Raw genomic sequence first — 15,857 nt, 5'->3', positions numbered from 1 at the left:
TGTAAATTTTGCATACACATACATCGGAAGAACCCACATAACTAAAAATAGCATCTAAGCATATTATAATAAAATAAATAGCAATAAGCATCTAAATATAACATTGCACAACAGAAGCCGGCGTGATCCAACACCTCTTCAACGTCGGTTTCGACTTGCGTAAGCTCGGCGTCTCCACGGAATTCGGGCTTGAGATCAGCAACGAGTTCTCCGACAAGAAGTTCCCGCAGTACTTGCTCAACTTGCACGTCAACAGGGAGTCTGATAAGATGCACTTGAATGCCTACAGCAAACCTGAGTTTGGCAGTGAGTATTATAATAATTTCACAATACTATAGTAACGTTATTTTTTATTAAACTATTAGATAGGATTTACTATGCAGGTTTTAAATATTTTCCATCATCATCAAACCCTTGATAAAAGATGATGTAGATACATTTAAACAATAATTTTAACTATTACAAAATAATTAGAAGCTATCTAGGAATTTAGTAGTACAGCTTTAATTAAGCAATTGCACCTTTTTTGTGAAAAAAAGTAGAGACGAGACTGTATTATCTAAATTTGATACAAAAAAAAATCTATTAGTATCAAATTCGATACACCTATAAATGGAAGATTTTTTTATAAAATAAACATTCAAAAAATATTTACCACACAACATTTTTAAAAGCGTATTAAAATCTTCACATCCTACTATTATCTATTATTACAGAATTCCCAGCTGGTTTCACGATGACGCTGCCCAAACGCGTTTTCGCTGTAGAGACCCTTGTCCAATACCCGACCGACAAATCCCTGCCATTCCCCATCCGTGGTGAAATGAGCCTGTACCCCGACAAGAACAGGCCGGAGACCAAGACTGGCGCCAGATTCCTGGTCGACCTGAACGTTAATGACCAAGGAGGTGACGCGTTGGCTGAAGTTGGCTTCGTCCACCCTAAGATTCGCAAGGTACGGTGTAATTGTTTATTTCTTTCTTATGATGATGTATTTTTTGGATCTTAGTTCAATATTTTAATAGTTATTTTTATCTTCACATTTTTCGTTTATCTTCTAATTAATAAATTTGTTGCTGGTTGATTCTTTTCTTATTGCTCTAATGCTTTTGTTTTTATGTTTAATTCAATTAAAACCTTCTATTACAAAACTCAATTCTTGTTCAACTCATTCAACTTTCAAAACTTCATTACATATATAAATATAATATTAACAAGAGATTTAATCAATGAATTCTAATTTTAGGAGGCTCTCGTCCGCGTCCGCGGAGCGGTGCAGCGTCCATCTGAAAACTCCGTCAAAGTGTCCAGTGTGGCTCTTGTCTCCCACCCTGTACTTGGCAACGTAAGTTTATCTTATAAATTAATGAAATGTTATTAAAATACCGGTGTTATTTCAAAAAGAGCTGTTTTAACTCTTGCATCTGTTAATGCATGAAAGAATCCTATTTTTCCTTTAACATAGCTAATTTATCTATCGAGGTTTGGAAATAAGTGATTTACAACAACAACAAACATTGTGGACTGTTTAGTGCTTGATTTATATGCGCTTCTAACAATTAATATTGATTTTTACGGCATTGCTAAATGTTATAACTTACTGATTAATTTTTATTATAATTATAGGACCGTAAAGCTGAATTCAACATGGAAGCCAGCCCTGTTCACGTTAAAATTGTGGTAAGTGCATTTTCAGATACAACCATGAATTTCAATATTTTTCAAATATCAATAAATACCTTAAAGAAAAAGAGTAGCAACAGTAGAAAGTTATGTTGACTTAATTATATAGGAGGTAAAATATTAAAAATGTAAGCTCTAAGATTTGAAATACATAACAAACATGAACGAATTGTATGAACGTGTAAATGCTAAAAAATAAAAGAAGACAAAACATAAATCATATTCTCCTTTTACAGTTCGACACACCAGTAGTAAAGGTCATTGACCTGGAAGGATCAGCTACAATGAAGGAGAACTTGCAGCAAGCTGACCTTCGTTTCAGCTTACTGCAGCTCAAACCTGTGCAGTTATATGGTATTGTTAAGGACTACCAATACTATGAATTCAGCACTGGATACAGTGGTGAGTCTCCTTTCTTTTATATATTGTTTTACATTCACTTAGTTACTGATCCAAGAAATAATTAAGCAATTCATAAAATACAAATTTATAAAGATTAGAAAAAATTCGTTCACGAGGTGGGACTCGAACCCGCATCCTTTCGCGCCATTCCGAGGCGCTTTAATATAAATTTGTACTTATAAAGCATTTGAATGCCATAAAATCAAATATATAAATTCAATACATAAAATGTTGAACCGAGTCTAATGTATATACGTATAATATGGTACGATAATGATGATGATGATGATAATTATGATGAGTCTAATATATTTAAATAGCTCATTCCAGCAATATACATAAATTTATAATATTCTAGAAGCAATTAATAAAACGTTGAATTAGAAATAAACAATGAGCTCCCTTATTCCAAATGAATCCATCGCTTTAAAACTTCTTGTTATTACAGATGAGAAGGAACGCAAGCTGTCCATCATCGGTCACCTGAACCCAGAGGAACGTGTGGACGTCTCCGTTGACATCGTTTTACCTGGACAGAAGAACAACATCGTCCACGCCGCTCTGTTCATGAAGGATAACCAGGTCAACTCCGACTATGGCATCTCGAAGGACAATTACAATCACTTTGTGGTGAGTACACCAAGTATTTCAAAGAACATTATCGCATAGTCTAAATTTACTACAACAGTTTTGTGTCATAATACTAATCAATGTGTTTAAAATGAAAATTACACATAAAAAATAAAAATCAAATTATTTATTTAATTGCGGAATAGTTTCTGGTGTGATAACTAAAATTAGTATTAAGATCTAAAAGGGACACCTCATATAAATTTTCAACAAAACAATTACTGCACGTTAATTTTAAAATATGGTCAAACAGAACTTTCAACTTAATAAATCAAACATAATATCTTACAGACCGCGTTCAAAAAGGACTTGGACACACTCATTGCCAAGGTAAAGGAAATTAGCGAGAAGAACAGCAACGACTTCAAGCAAATGCTCAAGCGAGTGGAACCCAAGGCTAAGGAACTGGAACAGGCTTATCGCGAAGACTTCCAGAAACTGATGCAGGAAATCACCAACGACAAGACTTTGAAAGAGCTCTCAGAGGCTGCGTAAGTATTCATGATAGTGTAACAAATCTATTTGAAGATAATAATTATTCTGTACTAGCTGCGCTCCGCTTCTGTTGGTCTTAGCGTGATTATATGTATATAGCCTTCCTCGATAAATGGGCTATCTAACACCGAAAGAATTTTTCAAATCGGACCAGTAGTTCCTGAGATTAGCGCGTTCAAACAAACAAACAAATAAACTCTTCAGCTTTACAATATTAGTAATAGATTTACACATAAGTGAATCTGAAGAATGGTTAATATTATGTCGCGAAGAATAATTATTTACTAACTTTAATATTATTCAATGAAGGAAGTTATTTTGATTAGTAAAATTCACTTTTTGTAAAGAAATACATTTTTATCATCATGTAGAAGTCAGAGTATTTAGCTATAGTTATATTGTTTAAATTAAAATTAATTTATTGTTTAACAGGCACGATCTCGTCCAAATTATCGCTAAGATGATCGATGAAGTTATAACGGTGACCAAACCACTGATTGACAAGTACATTGAAGTTGTGACAGACCTCAGCAAGAAGGTCTACGAAATGTACGAGAAACAGGTAAGGAGAATAATTAATCAATAAACTGTAATCATAAATAGCTGCACTGCATAATAATTTATGTATTACTAGCTTACCGCCCGCGGCTTCGCCCGCTTTGTCCAAAACCTAATAAATTACATATTAAAACCATCATCTTGAATCACTCTATCTATTAAAAAAAACCGCATTAAAATCCGTTGCGTAGTTTAAGAGATTTAAGCATACAAAAGGACATAGGGACAGAGAAAGCGACTTTGTTTTATACAATGTAGTGATGCAAATCAGATTTAATTCTTAAATTTCCACTTAATGTTTCTACTGTAACGTTTAGTGTTGAAATAGTATTTATACAAGTCAATAACTGCGTTAAAAACAACCGACTTCAAACTTGCACTTGCAACATTTACAAATACAGACAAAAATGCTTATAAAATAAAAACTACTGGGCCTATCCGAATAAAATTTTTATGGGACCAATTCGACACCATCCCGCATCGAAAAAAAAAGAATCACGTAAATCGGTTCAGAAACCTCGGAGTAATCGGTGTACATACATATAAAAAAAACCGGCCGAATCGATAACCTCCTCCTTTTTTTTGAAGTCGGTTAAAAATACTTACTAATAGGTACAAACCAATATTCAATTAATACCTTTATTAAGCTATCGATTCTACAAATCCATCAAGTGGGCGAATTTGATTCTGTCTTCTTCTTTCAAGATATGGCCGATTTCAAATCGAAACATCGATAAATTAAGCTTTACAAAATTATCAACAGACATAACAGTCAATTTAATTGAAATTTTAACAAAATAATGTTCTAATCAACAAAATCATCCACAGATCGAACCCCAACTAAAGGAACTGTGCGACAACCTCACAGCAGCATTCAGACAATACATGGATGGTATCATCGACGCCGCAGCTCATGTGGCCGCTATCTTTATCGACTTCTTCGAGAAACACAAGCCTGAGTTCGATGAATTCATCGGCACGATTACCAACATGTTCAAGGGTAAGTTTAGAGATAGTTATAGTAGTAATTATATTCTTTTCTACTTTATTTGGTGTCTTATTATCAAAGCTCATTAAGCACTCTCAAAATGACTTGTTTAATGGGAGAAGTATTTTCGAAAATATAATATGTTTTACGAACTAATTTCATTAGATATAATTTGGATTAAACGTTTGTAAAACTAACTAACTGTTTGTTTATGTTGCAGACGTCGTTCGTATCATCTTATCTCAAATGAAAGAATTCCGTACTCGTTCATCAGCACTGTTTGCAGAAATCTCACAACAAATCAAGGAAATGCCAGTCATCTCTATGATCAAGGAGAAGGTAATTTTACGTTTATATGCGTTCAATTCCACATTTGACTTCAGTATTTACACTAAGAATGTATGTCGAAATGTATTTAACTTAATAAATTAATTTGAATATTTACCTTTTAATCAACAGTGGCAAGAATTAGCCGTCCCAGAACAAGTCCTGGCCATTTTACAAGAAGGTCAACAATCGATCCGAGGCTTCCTCCCAACTGAAGAACTACAGAGCTTCTCTGACGTTCTCTTCAACTACATTCAGAAGAAACTGCGTCAAGAAAAGATTGACGAGAAGGCAGAACTTAAGGTTGTTTATGAGAAATTGGTGGCAGCTGCCACATCTCTCGTGCAATTCGTCAAGAAGAACCTGAACGAACTTGGATTTAACTCTATCCCTGCTCTTGTTATGGTGAGTTAATGATTAATGATGTACATAAGTAGTACGACCTAGTATATAGATATACGTATAAAATTAAATGCATTTACAATTTTTTTTTAATGTAGAGTTATTATAATAATATAATCCTATAAACATTCCTTATAAAATGTTTGTCAAAATTAATTAATTATTATGAAATGAATGCTAATGTCACTGAATAGAATTTGCAGCGTTAAAATAACAAGTATATAGGTTTCTTATAGCTTCAACCATTTTTTATTTTTATTTTAGCCATCCCTATCTGGCCCACAATCATTCGCAGCGCCCTACTTCGGCGGCTCCGCTGGAATGAGCTTCATCTCTCAACTCATTCAAGGAGACATCCCCAACCCACTTAGCTTGATCAGGGCTTACAGACCACGTAGTCTCAACCCATTGGATGAAGTACCAGCTAAGAGTAAGTTATCACATTAATTAGTATTTTTCCTTGCTCAATATGAATCTAAAGTTTTTGTTAATACCACAGATGTATTATGTATGATTGACCATAACTTTCCGACCGACTAAATTAAGAATAAACGTTGTTTAAAATTTACATATCTACTTAACATAATATGTATATGACGCATTATTTATATTTCATTAAAAATAAAATCCTTCCTGTAATTTGCTGAACGTTGTAATATCTTATCGATTCCGTAATACAACTATTAATCTTAGTCCCTTTAGGGCTGATTTTTCAATCCTTGGTTAAAACTTATTCATCGAATAACGTATAAATTTTAACCAAGGATTGAAAAATCGGCCCTTAGTATACTATGCGTCATTGAATTTTTCTTCTACAGTCTTTACTAATTTCTCATAAAAAAAAACGTCTATCCAATCAATCGTATGATATTTAAACCATCTTTCTCTACCCAGTGCGTGCGGTAATCGTGAACGGTCAGCACATCTTCACATTCGACGGTCGCCACCTCACCTTCCCGGGCACGTGCCGCTACGTGCTCGCGCACGATCATGTTGACAGGAACTTCACGCTGATGATGCAGCTGCAGAACGGCAACCCCAAGTCGCTGATCATGGAGGACAGGAGTGGAGCTATTATTGAGCTGAAGGAGAATGGACAGGTGATACGTGTTTTTTTTATTCTGGTAAAATTTTACAAAACTATGAAGTATGATTATGGATTTTAGGCAATTCAATTTCTAAATCTATTGATATCTACAAAATTTATTAAATCTCAAATTTCTAATACCATTTCCCCGATCTCTTTTGTCAGAACTATTGTTAATACCTTGATATTAACACATTTATTAACTTACTTTATTATTTTCTCGCAGGCATCTATCAACGGAGCCAATCACGGCTACCCTATCATCGAAAAGGAATCGTTCGCGTTCAGACAACCCAACGGACGCATCGGTCTTGGCTCACTGTACGGTGTTATGGCTTACTGTACTAGCAAACTTGAGGTAAGAAACTTATAATAATCCTTTACCCAATAATTGTTACAAGCTTTCATATTTACCAGTTTCTTTCTTAACTTCCAAACGCATGATTTTTAAGGCAATAATATAACGATTTTAAAGTTACTGAATCATCGAATATTCCCTTCTGCCATTTAAATTAATAACTTAATTGGTATGTGTTTATTATTTAATTAAACTTATTATATAAAACCGATATTTTTTGCCTGTAGGCAATAATACTTACACAAATGAATTAACCCTATAAATTCACAGGTGTGTTACATCGAAGTTTCTGGTTTCTACCTCGGCAAACTGCGCGGTCTTCTTGGAGACGGCAACAACGAACCTTACGACGATTTCAGACTACCCAACGGAAAGGTTAGTGGCTCCTCTTCTACATAAAATTATCGTAATAGTATTGTTTCGATTAATTTACTTTAAATAAATTTTGGTATAACTTATGTATTGGCTCTAAAACTCCAATATTACTGTACAAATAAGGATAAATAAATTAATAATAATTGTTTCCAATTTATATTTAACATTTGATTTCCGGAACAATTTTTGAAAAATGTGCCAAAACATACTCATTAATAAAATATAGAGCGTTATAGAATTATAGATCCCTTAAAGTAAACATCGCCTCATCGAAGCAACATTTTACATTACTCAATTATTATGCCTGTAATTTTACATTAAACAACCCTGAATACTAAGCATATAGGCAGAGACAAAGACGAAGGCAAACATTTACGTAGCATGTATTTAATTAACAACAATTGTCTCCAGATCTCTCAATCAGAAAGCGAGTTCGGTAACGCGTACCGCCTGGCCGGCAGTTGCCCGCAAGTGAAAGCTCCAGAACATTCGCACCACCAGATGCACGCGGCACTGCCACCTGCATGTGAAGCTGTGTTTGGAGGCACTTCACCCCTCAGACCATTGTCTTTGGTCCTTGATATTGCACCTTTCAGGTAATTACTTACTTATCTATAATGTAGGTACATAAAACGGTATTATGGTAACATAGAAAAATTTTCAGGAGTATATGATGTGTGGATGGTAACTGGAAAAGTAGAAAATCGAATTTCATTATAGTAATAAACTTTTTAGTATGAAAGATCAATGATGTTGTAACGATCTATTAAATTTCCTGGATCGGAATCATCTAAAATAGCAATATTTAGGTATTAAAGGTCACACGCGGTAGAGTCGTAACCGTTCCCGCAGTTCCGTCCAAAGCAGCGCGATGGAACAGAGTGGGGTTTTAGTCGGTAGAAATCCGACATAACCACGGCTCCATCCCCGGGAGCCGGGGGTATCTAAGAAGATTTCCCCACTATATAAAAAAAAAAAAAGGTATTAAAGGTCAGTTTACCAAAATAAAAATATATCGTCAATGTATATGTACGTCCATGATCCCCACAAGTTTACATTCATAATAAAATAAAGCAAGTTATGGAATAAAATACTTGCTGTATGAATGAATGAATAATAATCCTTTCAAACTCAAAAAACTCAAACATTTATTTATTCAATTAGACTACTATTTAGTAGCACTTTCGAATCGTCATTACATAAGTATTTTTAACATTTACCACCGATTCGGAAAGCAGTATCTATGGAGAAGAATCGGCAAGAAACTCCATAGCTTTATAGCTTGTTTATAGCTATAGAAATAAAGTATAAAAGCAAACAGCATTTATTTCCAACTCAAAAAATATATACTACTAGCGGTCCGCCCCGGCTTCGCCCGTGGTACATATTTCGCAATAAAAGGTAGCCTATGTTCTTTCTCAGGGTCTAAAAATTGTCTGTGACAAATTTCATCAAAATCGGTCCAGTAGTTAATATGAGCCTATTAATTGACTTATTGTCCTATGTCCCCTATGTGGGGCAGAATGCGTCCACAGTGCACCGCCATCGCGTTCTATCTTGGGCCTTAGCTCATGTCCCCTATGTGGGGCAGAAGGCGTCCACAGTGCACCGCCATCGCGTTCTATCTTGGGCCTTAGCTCATTACAATCAAACAAACAAACAAAGATTTCCTCTTTATAATATTAGTGTAGATAATATTTTACATAAAAATTAACCCTCTCCAGACAAGCGTGCATCCACGCATGCAGCGGTGACGGCGAAGATGCGATCCACCAAGCGTGCGACCTCGCGCGCGGCTACGCGGCGCTGGCTCTGACCGGCCTGCTGCCCGCCGTGCTGCCCGCGCGCTGCGTGCGCTGTGTTGACGGCGACAAGCCACGGGAAGTTGGAGAGGTGTATGAATTCAAACTGCCAGCGAAACAGGCTGATGTTATTGTGTCTGTTGAGGTTACTAAGGTGAGGAACATATTATCCATTTAGATTTTTTTTGAAATACTTTATTAAAAGTCAAAACCGAACTGCTTAGTTTATCAATACTTCTCATAGAAGTTACCTATATCTCACTTATCTCTTTAACGGCTTTTAATCTGCTCAAATGAAAAAAAGTTCCTTTGTTCTTTATTTATGATTGTATATTTATATATTTAAACTATACCATAAACAGCATTACTATTTTGCCATCGATTTCACGTAAATCTTATACACGATCTATGATGATGAACAACGGTCAATTTAGTTATACAAATACACGTAAACTTAAACTAAACGTAAACTATTTTTTCCAGGCCAACGAACAAAACTACAAGGAACTAATCGTGCCCCTTGTGTCGCAAGTGATTGACGGACTCAAGAGCAAGCGCATCTCTGACATCAAGGTGTACCTCGTCGGTCTTACCTCTAAATACCCGTACCCGATCTTGTATGATACTGACTGTGAGTATAATTTCTTTGATTATATTTATATTTTCTTTTCCATCTGATTTTCTTAAAATATTTAAATTTATCACTTCGCAATCACTAAATTTCGTCTCCACTACTCTTGTACGAAATGTCTGCTTAATATTAGATAAATTTAAAGTCATTTCTCAACAAAATAATATTTCGATTCACAAAGAAATCATCTAGTGTGTCAGTTAAAAAATAATATCATTATTATAAAAACATCAGGAATTAATATGACAAGAAAACCACATAACGTATACTCTAATACCTATATTTTCATCCACTTCTACTTTTAAATCAATAAAACCTGTAATACTTATTTGAAAGAACAAACTTAATCGACAACTATCTGATGATACGCACTGTAAAAATCAAATCATCTAAATAACAAATTACCACCACAAATCTATCTACAGTGAAACTGAAGAATGCCAAGGTGATATTTGACGACGAGAGCCGCTACAACACCTGCGAGCGTGTGAAGACTGGCATCCCCAGTGTTGACAAGGTTGAAGACATCATCATGGACATCATTGAATACATCAAGGTTAATGTTGGTGAGTACTGAATATTTATTTTTCTTTGAAATAAGCTTATATTTTAAAACGTCAAGTACCAGTTTTGTCCAAAATATTTATTGGAATGTAATTGATATTTAATGAGAATATTTTTGAAGTGAAACTTCTTTATCGGGGTTGAAAAAAAATTAAGTGTAACATTTTTCCGTTACGCTCCATCTTTTTCTCATCCCTACCACGCGTGATTCGACGCACACATTCGACGTATTTCTGTTAAGTAGCATATAGTAAATTATTTTTTGAAAAAATAAGGTCATAAAGAAGTTTCACTTCTTTCGTGTGTACCTACACTAGTACACGCACACATTTTTTTTACGTTTGGCTATAGTAATGTTAGTTTGTATCCTCTTGCAACTTTTATAAAAAAGTGAAAGCACTAGACCATATTATATTAACACTTTAAACTCATGTACTCTATGATTTCAGGCGCCACAAACATCATGGCCGGCTACGCCTCCATCACGGACCTACCGCTCCGACCTGGCGCTGTGAAGCATCTCATCAGCTCTGTTGGAACCACCTGCGAACCCCAGTTCTTCTTGGTAAGTTTTCTTATTACTATTATATCAAGCTAGGTATCTACTTATAAAAATTGAATTTCATTTCAATCAGATAAGACCTTTGTCATTATTAAGTAAAAACATAAAAATATAAAAACTATCATACTTATTCACTCGATGCACTTAGCTGTACAAAAATTGTTATAAATCTCAAATTAAATCTTTAGTGAGCACATATTATCAATTCAGCACTTATTCAATTGCCATAATCCTTTTTTAAATTATTTAGATTCCATATCACTAGTTAAAATGTTTAACATTATATTCTGTTTCAGGTTGAAGCCCTACGCACCGTGTCTTACGACATCTGGATGGAAAACAACGCATACAGTGTGTCTGTCATCACTGAGACATCAAAGCTTGCGCCGATCGGTGGCAAGCCTGTTGTTGGTAAGTTTTAATCAATTTATTCGTAAATATGACTCTAATATTATTGTACGGTGCAAACGTACAGAGCATATTTTCATTTTCATATAGTAATTATCAGCAGCATCCCCAGGTGTACGAATCGTACAAATATTTAATAAGTTTTACTGATTTAATATCAAGGTCGATTTTGGGAGATAAGAATAACTTATATTTCTATATTTATAACACCAAGTGTGTCTAAAATAGTATCTATAAGTCGATCTTTTAAGTGACTATCAAGTCGGAAAAGAAAATCATTTTGCTTGTCACTTATCAAACATTATTAATTTTACAGGATTCTCCGAAAATGCCGTATTAGTGTTGGGAGACAAGAAACAGAAGGACACAGAAGCGCTCAGATCTAAAATGGACATTGGCGTCAATGATGGTTGCATCAACATGGCTCAGGATGTAAGTATTTTCAAAATCTCACACCCATACCTAATCCAAAAGCTCCTATAATTTCTTACGTATTACTAGTAAATTACCTTGTTACCAACGATCTAGCTAGTTGGTTGCTTACGTAGTAATTTCCCAGTCTAGTACTATATACATGTGTTTTTGACTCGAGTAATGTACAGTCTGCTTGTGACCACGATCGCTGAAAATTTTCCAAAACATGACCTAAAATGGATAAAATGAAATGCGATTAAAATCCATTTTTTTAATTTCTGTATATCTGTATATATATCTATATAAGTTTTTATTTAAAATTATATATTATGTATGTTTAACTGCCATCTGGTTTCCATAACACAAGCGAAAGCTTAGTATGGGATCAGATCGTGCCGTGTGTGAAAATTGTCCTGAAATTTTTTTTATTACTGTATATTTTTGCTCTTTTCTAATAAACTACCATTTCCAGACCGACGGTTTCGTGTTCTCCACGACCACCTACCACGAGCTGAACCCAGGACAGCGCAAGCAGTACCTCCAGACGGCAGCTGCGTCCATCACCAGCCGCATGCTGCAGTACAACTCCGTGCAGACCTGCACCTGCACTTACGTGGACCCCTTCAGGGTGCGCTCTGTGTGCGTGGCCACTGAGAGGAAGGATGCGGTAAGTTGGATTGTGTTTCTTGTTATAATTGTGATGAGTAGATGAGGTAGAATCGTTTTTGTTTGTAAAACAACCTCTTTTAGTAGTCTGGATAAAACTGCCCCAAACTATCAAACGTAGAAGCTATTTTTGCACACATACATGCACGGCAGTAAATGTCTCATAATTTTAGATAGTCAATCTTTATATAATCGGGAAAAGATCGTTAACGTTGGTAATCAAATCTCGCAAAATTATTAATTTAAAAATGTGTATCAATTTGCTAAACCTCAAATTAAAATGTTTCGGAGTAAATAATAAACAATTATAAATTCAATCTGTTTGATGTTGGTACACATAGCATTGCTAAAAGTATATTCTGAATCATTATTTTGATTTTAAATTTCCTTTAGCGGTATTTTTCTATGTTAGATTTATTAAGTTAATGAACATGTGTTTTATTGTTTCAGGCTCGCAAGAGGAAGTGAATGTAAAGACACGATCCGCCATTAAAGAAAATACATCTAGTTCTACGTAACCGGGCTTCGATGTGACATACATACAAAAAAATATCATTAAGTCGATTCTTCATACAGTTATATAACGTTGAGGTCCGTTACATTATTTATACCAAAGCAGAGTTTCATAAGTGTTAATAATCATTTGTATTAAAATAAAAAAATATTATTTATTTTGTTGTTTTATTTTAGTTTACCTCCAACCTAACTATCTCTTTTTGAGAATATTGCAATTGTGATGATAAGTTAGGTTACATATTTTATTCCATTTATGTGTAAGTAACTTATCTAATTAGCTACTGATTTTTTAATTTATTTCCTTACCTTCACACCGATTTATACCTATGTGAAAATAATTCACACTATCAAATACAGAATACGATACTTGCAATTATAATCCATACTATTATAAATGCGAAAGTAACTCTGTCTGTTACTCAATCACGCCTAAAGTACTGAACCAATTTGCATGAAATTTGGTATGGAGATATTTTGATACCCGAGAAAGGACATAGGCTATCTTTTATTGCGAAATATGTACCACGGGCGAAGCCAGGGCGGGCCGCTAGTATTAAATAAACTATAATAAATGAATGTAACAAGTAAGTTTAATAATATACAAGATTATTTTTGAACTGAAACTTCTTTAGGCGCGTTGAAAGTAAAATTTCAGGCTGGCGTCATGGCAATATCGTCACGTCATGGAGTAAGGCGACGAATTTAGTATCTTTGAATCTTGCCAAAGAAGTTTTACTTCTGACACGTGGGCTCGGCACACACACACTTTTTTATTTTTATTTTGAGAACTTTAAAATATTTAGGTACTCTAATAATATAAGTCATTTCTTACTAAACAAGAATTATTCAAATAAATAAAATTTGAATTCATTCATAGATTGTGAATCAGCTGGCTCTTACATAACATCAAATAAATATAATAGTGACTATCGACCTTGAGCACTGTTTACACTATCACACCGTTGACTCAAAGTTGTAAGAAAAGAAAATCATTGATTCATCAAACCGGAACTATAATACTACAAATTTGAATAGGTCATAGTTTTATTTTGGATGCTGTGATACTATACTTACTCGTCGTTATTGAGATCTTATAAATTTACTAGCTGTTGCCCGCGACTTCGTCCGCGATTAGGTCGTTTTTCGTCATTCGTTGTTTAAAAAAAATACGTGACACTTTATTTTAAAATTTTCTTAATTATTGTCTCTTAGAAAATTTAACTACATTAAAATTGAACACTCTGATAAGTAAATCTTAAAATCTGAAGAAAACATGAATGTGGTTTAAATTCTACATTACTTAGTATCAAATAATAATCTAAATTAAATGTAGATTAACAGTTTGAGCACACCATTATAGAATATGTACCTAAGTATTAAATTACGTTAGTTTACATAGTAACTTTACTAAAAACACGATGACTATCTTTCGCGCTCGATACCACAAACTAAGCATGTTTGTGGTACGTGGCCCGCGTCACTTGACCCCCATCTGGATCCATGATGATGATTCCATCCTGAAGATGATTCAGAAGATGATCCAGGATGATTCCATCCTGAAGATGATTTCTTTTGCCTGGAAGAAACCACCGTCGCCTAACAAATATAATGTGTTTTCTTATAAAACCGTTACATAATTTATTTTATCTACTTAAATAATGAAAATGATATATTTATAAAATATAAAACATATTATTTAAAATGATTAAAAATAAATAAATGAAGCAACTACGATTCAAAGAAAACATCTTTTTCAGTGTGAAAATGCTCTAAGCAATCCTGGATGATGAACTGTATATCATGTACCTACTCTGATCCCAGTACGGTCGGTACGTCGATAGCCATAACGATAAATATTATAATCAGATAACCGCAAAGTCAAAATAAAAACATTACTTGTAAAGTTGTGAGTGCAAAATTTACGTTTCATTTGGCAATAACATTTTTTTCGGTACTAAAACGTAGTAGTTTGATATGTGGTTGGCTGCCCCTCCTCTCCTTCCTGAAAAATATCCTCCAAAATTTCCCGAGATATAACGTAGTAGTTTGATATGTGGTTGGCTGCCCCTCCTCTCCTTCCTGAAAAATATCCTCCAAAATTTCCCGAGATACTTCCAATGATTGAACCATTGGACGTTGGACATTAACTTCAGTCAAAAATTGACGAAGCGGATGATTACTAATTTCCACTTAATCCTCGCTGCTACTGTCTTTATCATCAAATCATCAATTTTCAAGTGGTGTAGTAAAAATATCAGCAGAAATCGTCTTCCAAAGGCGATATAATTTTATTAGCATTGAATAAAAAAATCAAAAGTTAACTGTAAATCTATAAAAAAAGCTACTTACAAATAAAATTTTATCAAAAACTTCTGTTCCCAAATCCCAATGCACCTCAAAATAATAAAAGAATCATTCATTTCATTTCATTTCAATAAATACCTGTAAGTAACAACTTACCTTTTGTGGGAACGCATGATGGTGAAAATTCACAAAACACGAAGATTGCATTTGATATTTTTGGTTTTATGGCATTCAATTGCTTTATAAATATCACTACATAGTATAAAAAAGTCGCTTTCTGTGTCCCTATGTCCCTATGTCCTTTTGTATGCTTAAATCTTTAAAACTTCGCAACAGATTTTGATGCGGTTTTTTTAATAGATAGACTGATTCAAGAGGAAGGTTTTAGTACATAATTTATTAGGTTTTAGACAAAGCGGACGAAGCCGCGGGCGGTAAGCTAGTAAATTTATAAAACACGAAGATTTTAAAAATTGTAACTAATGAACACAACAATATATTATTATACTCTTTGGAACACAATCATTAGATTAACTGTAGATAATGGTGTCTATTTTTACTTAAAATAATAAACATCTAAGTAGGTACCCTCACTTTAAAAAAAATGTAGTTTATTATTTACACGAAATATATCTTATAGGGAACGGAAGATATGGGTTAAAGAGTTAAATAAATAAATAACATA

The 15,857-nt window shown here is 34.1% G+C and overlaps 1 protein-coding gene across 1 annotated transcript in view; it reads left to right on the top strand.

Annotated features, from left to right (window-relative positions):
- Positions 1–13,023, top strand: part of LOC123703579 (apolipophorins) — a 34,501-nt gene extending 21,478 nt beyond the window's left edge. Inside the window, exons 35-58 of the mRNA XM_045651663.1 lie at positions 115–306; positions 717–955; positions 1,247–1,345; positions 1,627–1,680; positions 1,920–2,085; positions 2,534–2,715; positions 3,007–3,206; positions 3,643–3,772; positions 4,597–4,768; positions 4,977–5,095; positions 5,216–5,488; positions 5,750–5,915; positions 6,380–6,585; positions 6,799–6,930; positions 7,201–7,305; positions 7,717–7,901; positions 9,030–9,261; positions 9,591–9,738; positions 10,164–10,304; positions 10,752–10,867; positions 11,161–11,275; positions 11,589–11,704; positions 12,159–12,353; positions 12,803–13,023. Coding sequence (XP_045507619.1) covers positions 115–306; positions 717–955; positions 1,247–1,345; positions 1,627–1,680; positions 1,920–2,085; positions 2,534–2,715; positions 3,007–3,206; positions 3,643–3,772; positions 4,597–4,768; positions 4,977–5,095; positions 5,216–5,488; positions 5,750–5,915; positions 6,380–6,585; positions 6,799–6,930; positions 7,201–7,305; positions 7,717–7,901; positions 9,030–9,261; positions 9,591–9,738; positions 10,164–10,304; positions 10,752–10,867; positions 11,161–11,275; positions 11,589–11,704; positions 12,159–12,353; positions 12,803–12,820 — 3,701 coding nt within the window. The 3' untranslated portion in view covers positions 12,821–13,023. The remainder of the gene's footprint in view (positions 1–114; positions 307–716; positions 956–1,246; positions 1,346–1,626; positions 1,681–1,919; positions 2,086–2,533; positions 2,716–3,006; positions 3,207–3,642; positions 3,773–4,596; positions 4,769–4,976; positions 5,096–5,215; positions 5,489–5,749; positions 5,916–6,379; positions 6,586–6,798; positions 6,931–7,200; positions 7,306–7,716; positions 7,902–9,029; positions 9,262–9,590; positions 9,739–10,163; positions 10,305–10,751; positions 10,868–11,160; positions 11,276–11,588; positions 11,705–12,158; positions 12,354–12,802) is intronic.
- Positions 13,024–15,857: the final 2,834 nt, after the last annotated feature.

This window comes from Colias croceus, chromosome 26, assembly GCF_905220415.1.
Source record: "Colias croceus chromosome 26, ilColCroc2.1".
NCBI lineage: Eukaryota > Metazoa > Arthropoda > Insecta > Lepidoptera > Pieridae > Colias > Colias croceus.
This window is presented reverse-complemented; position numbering and strand designations above follow the sequence as displayed.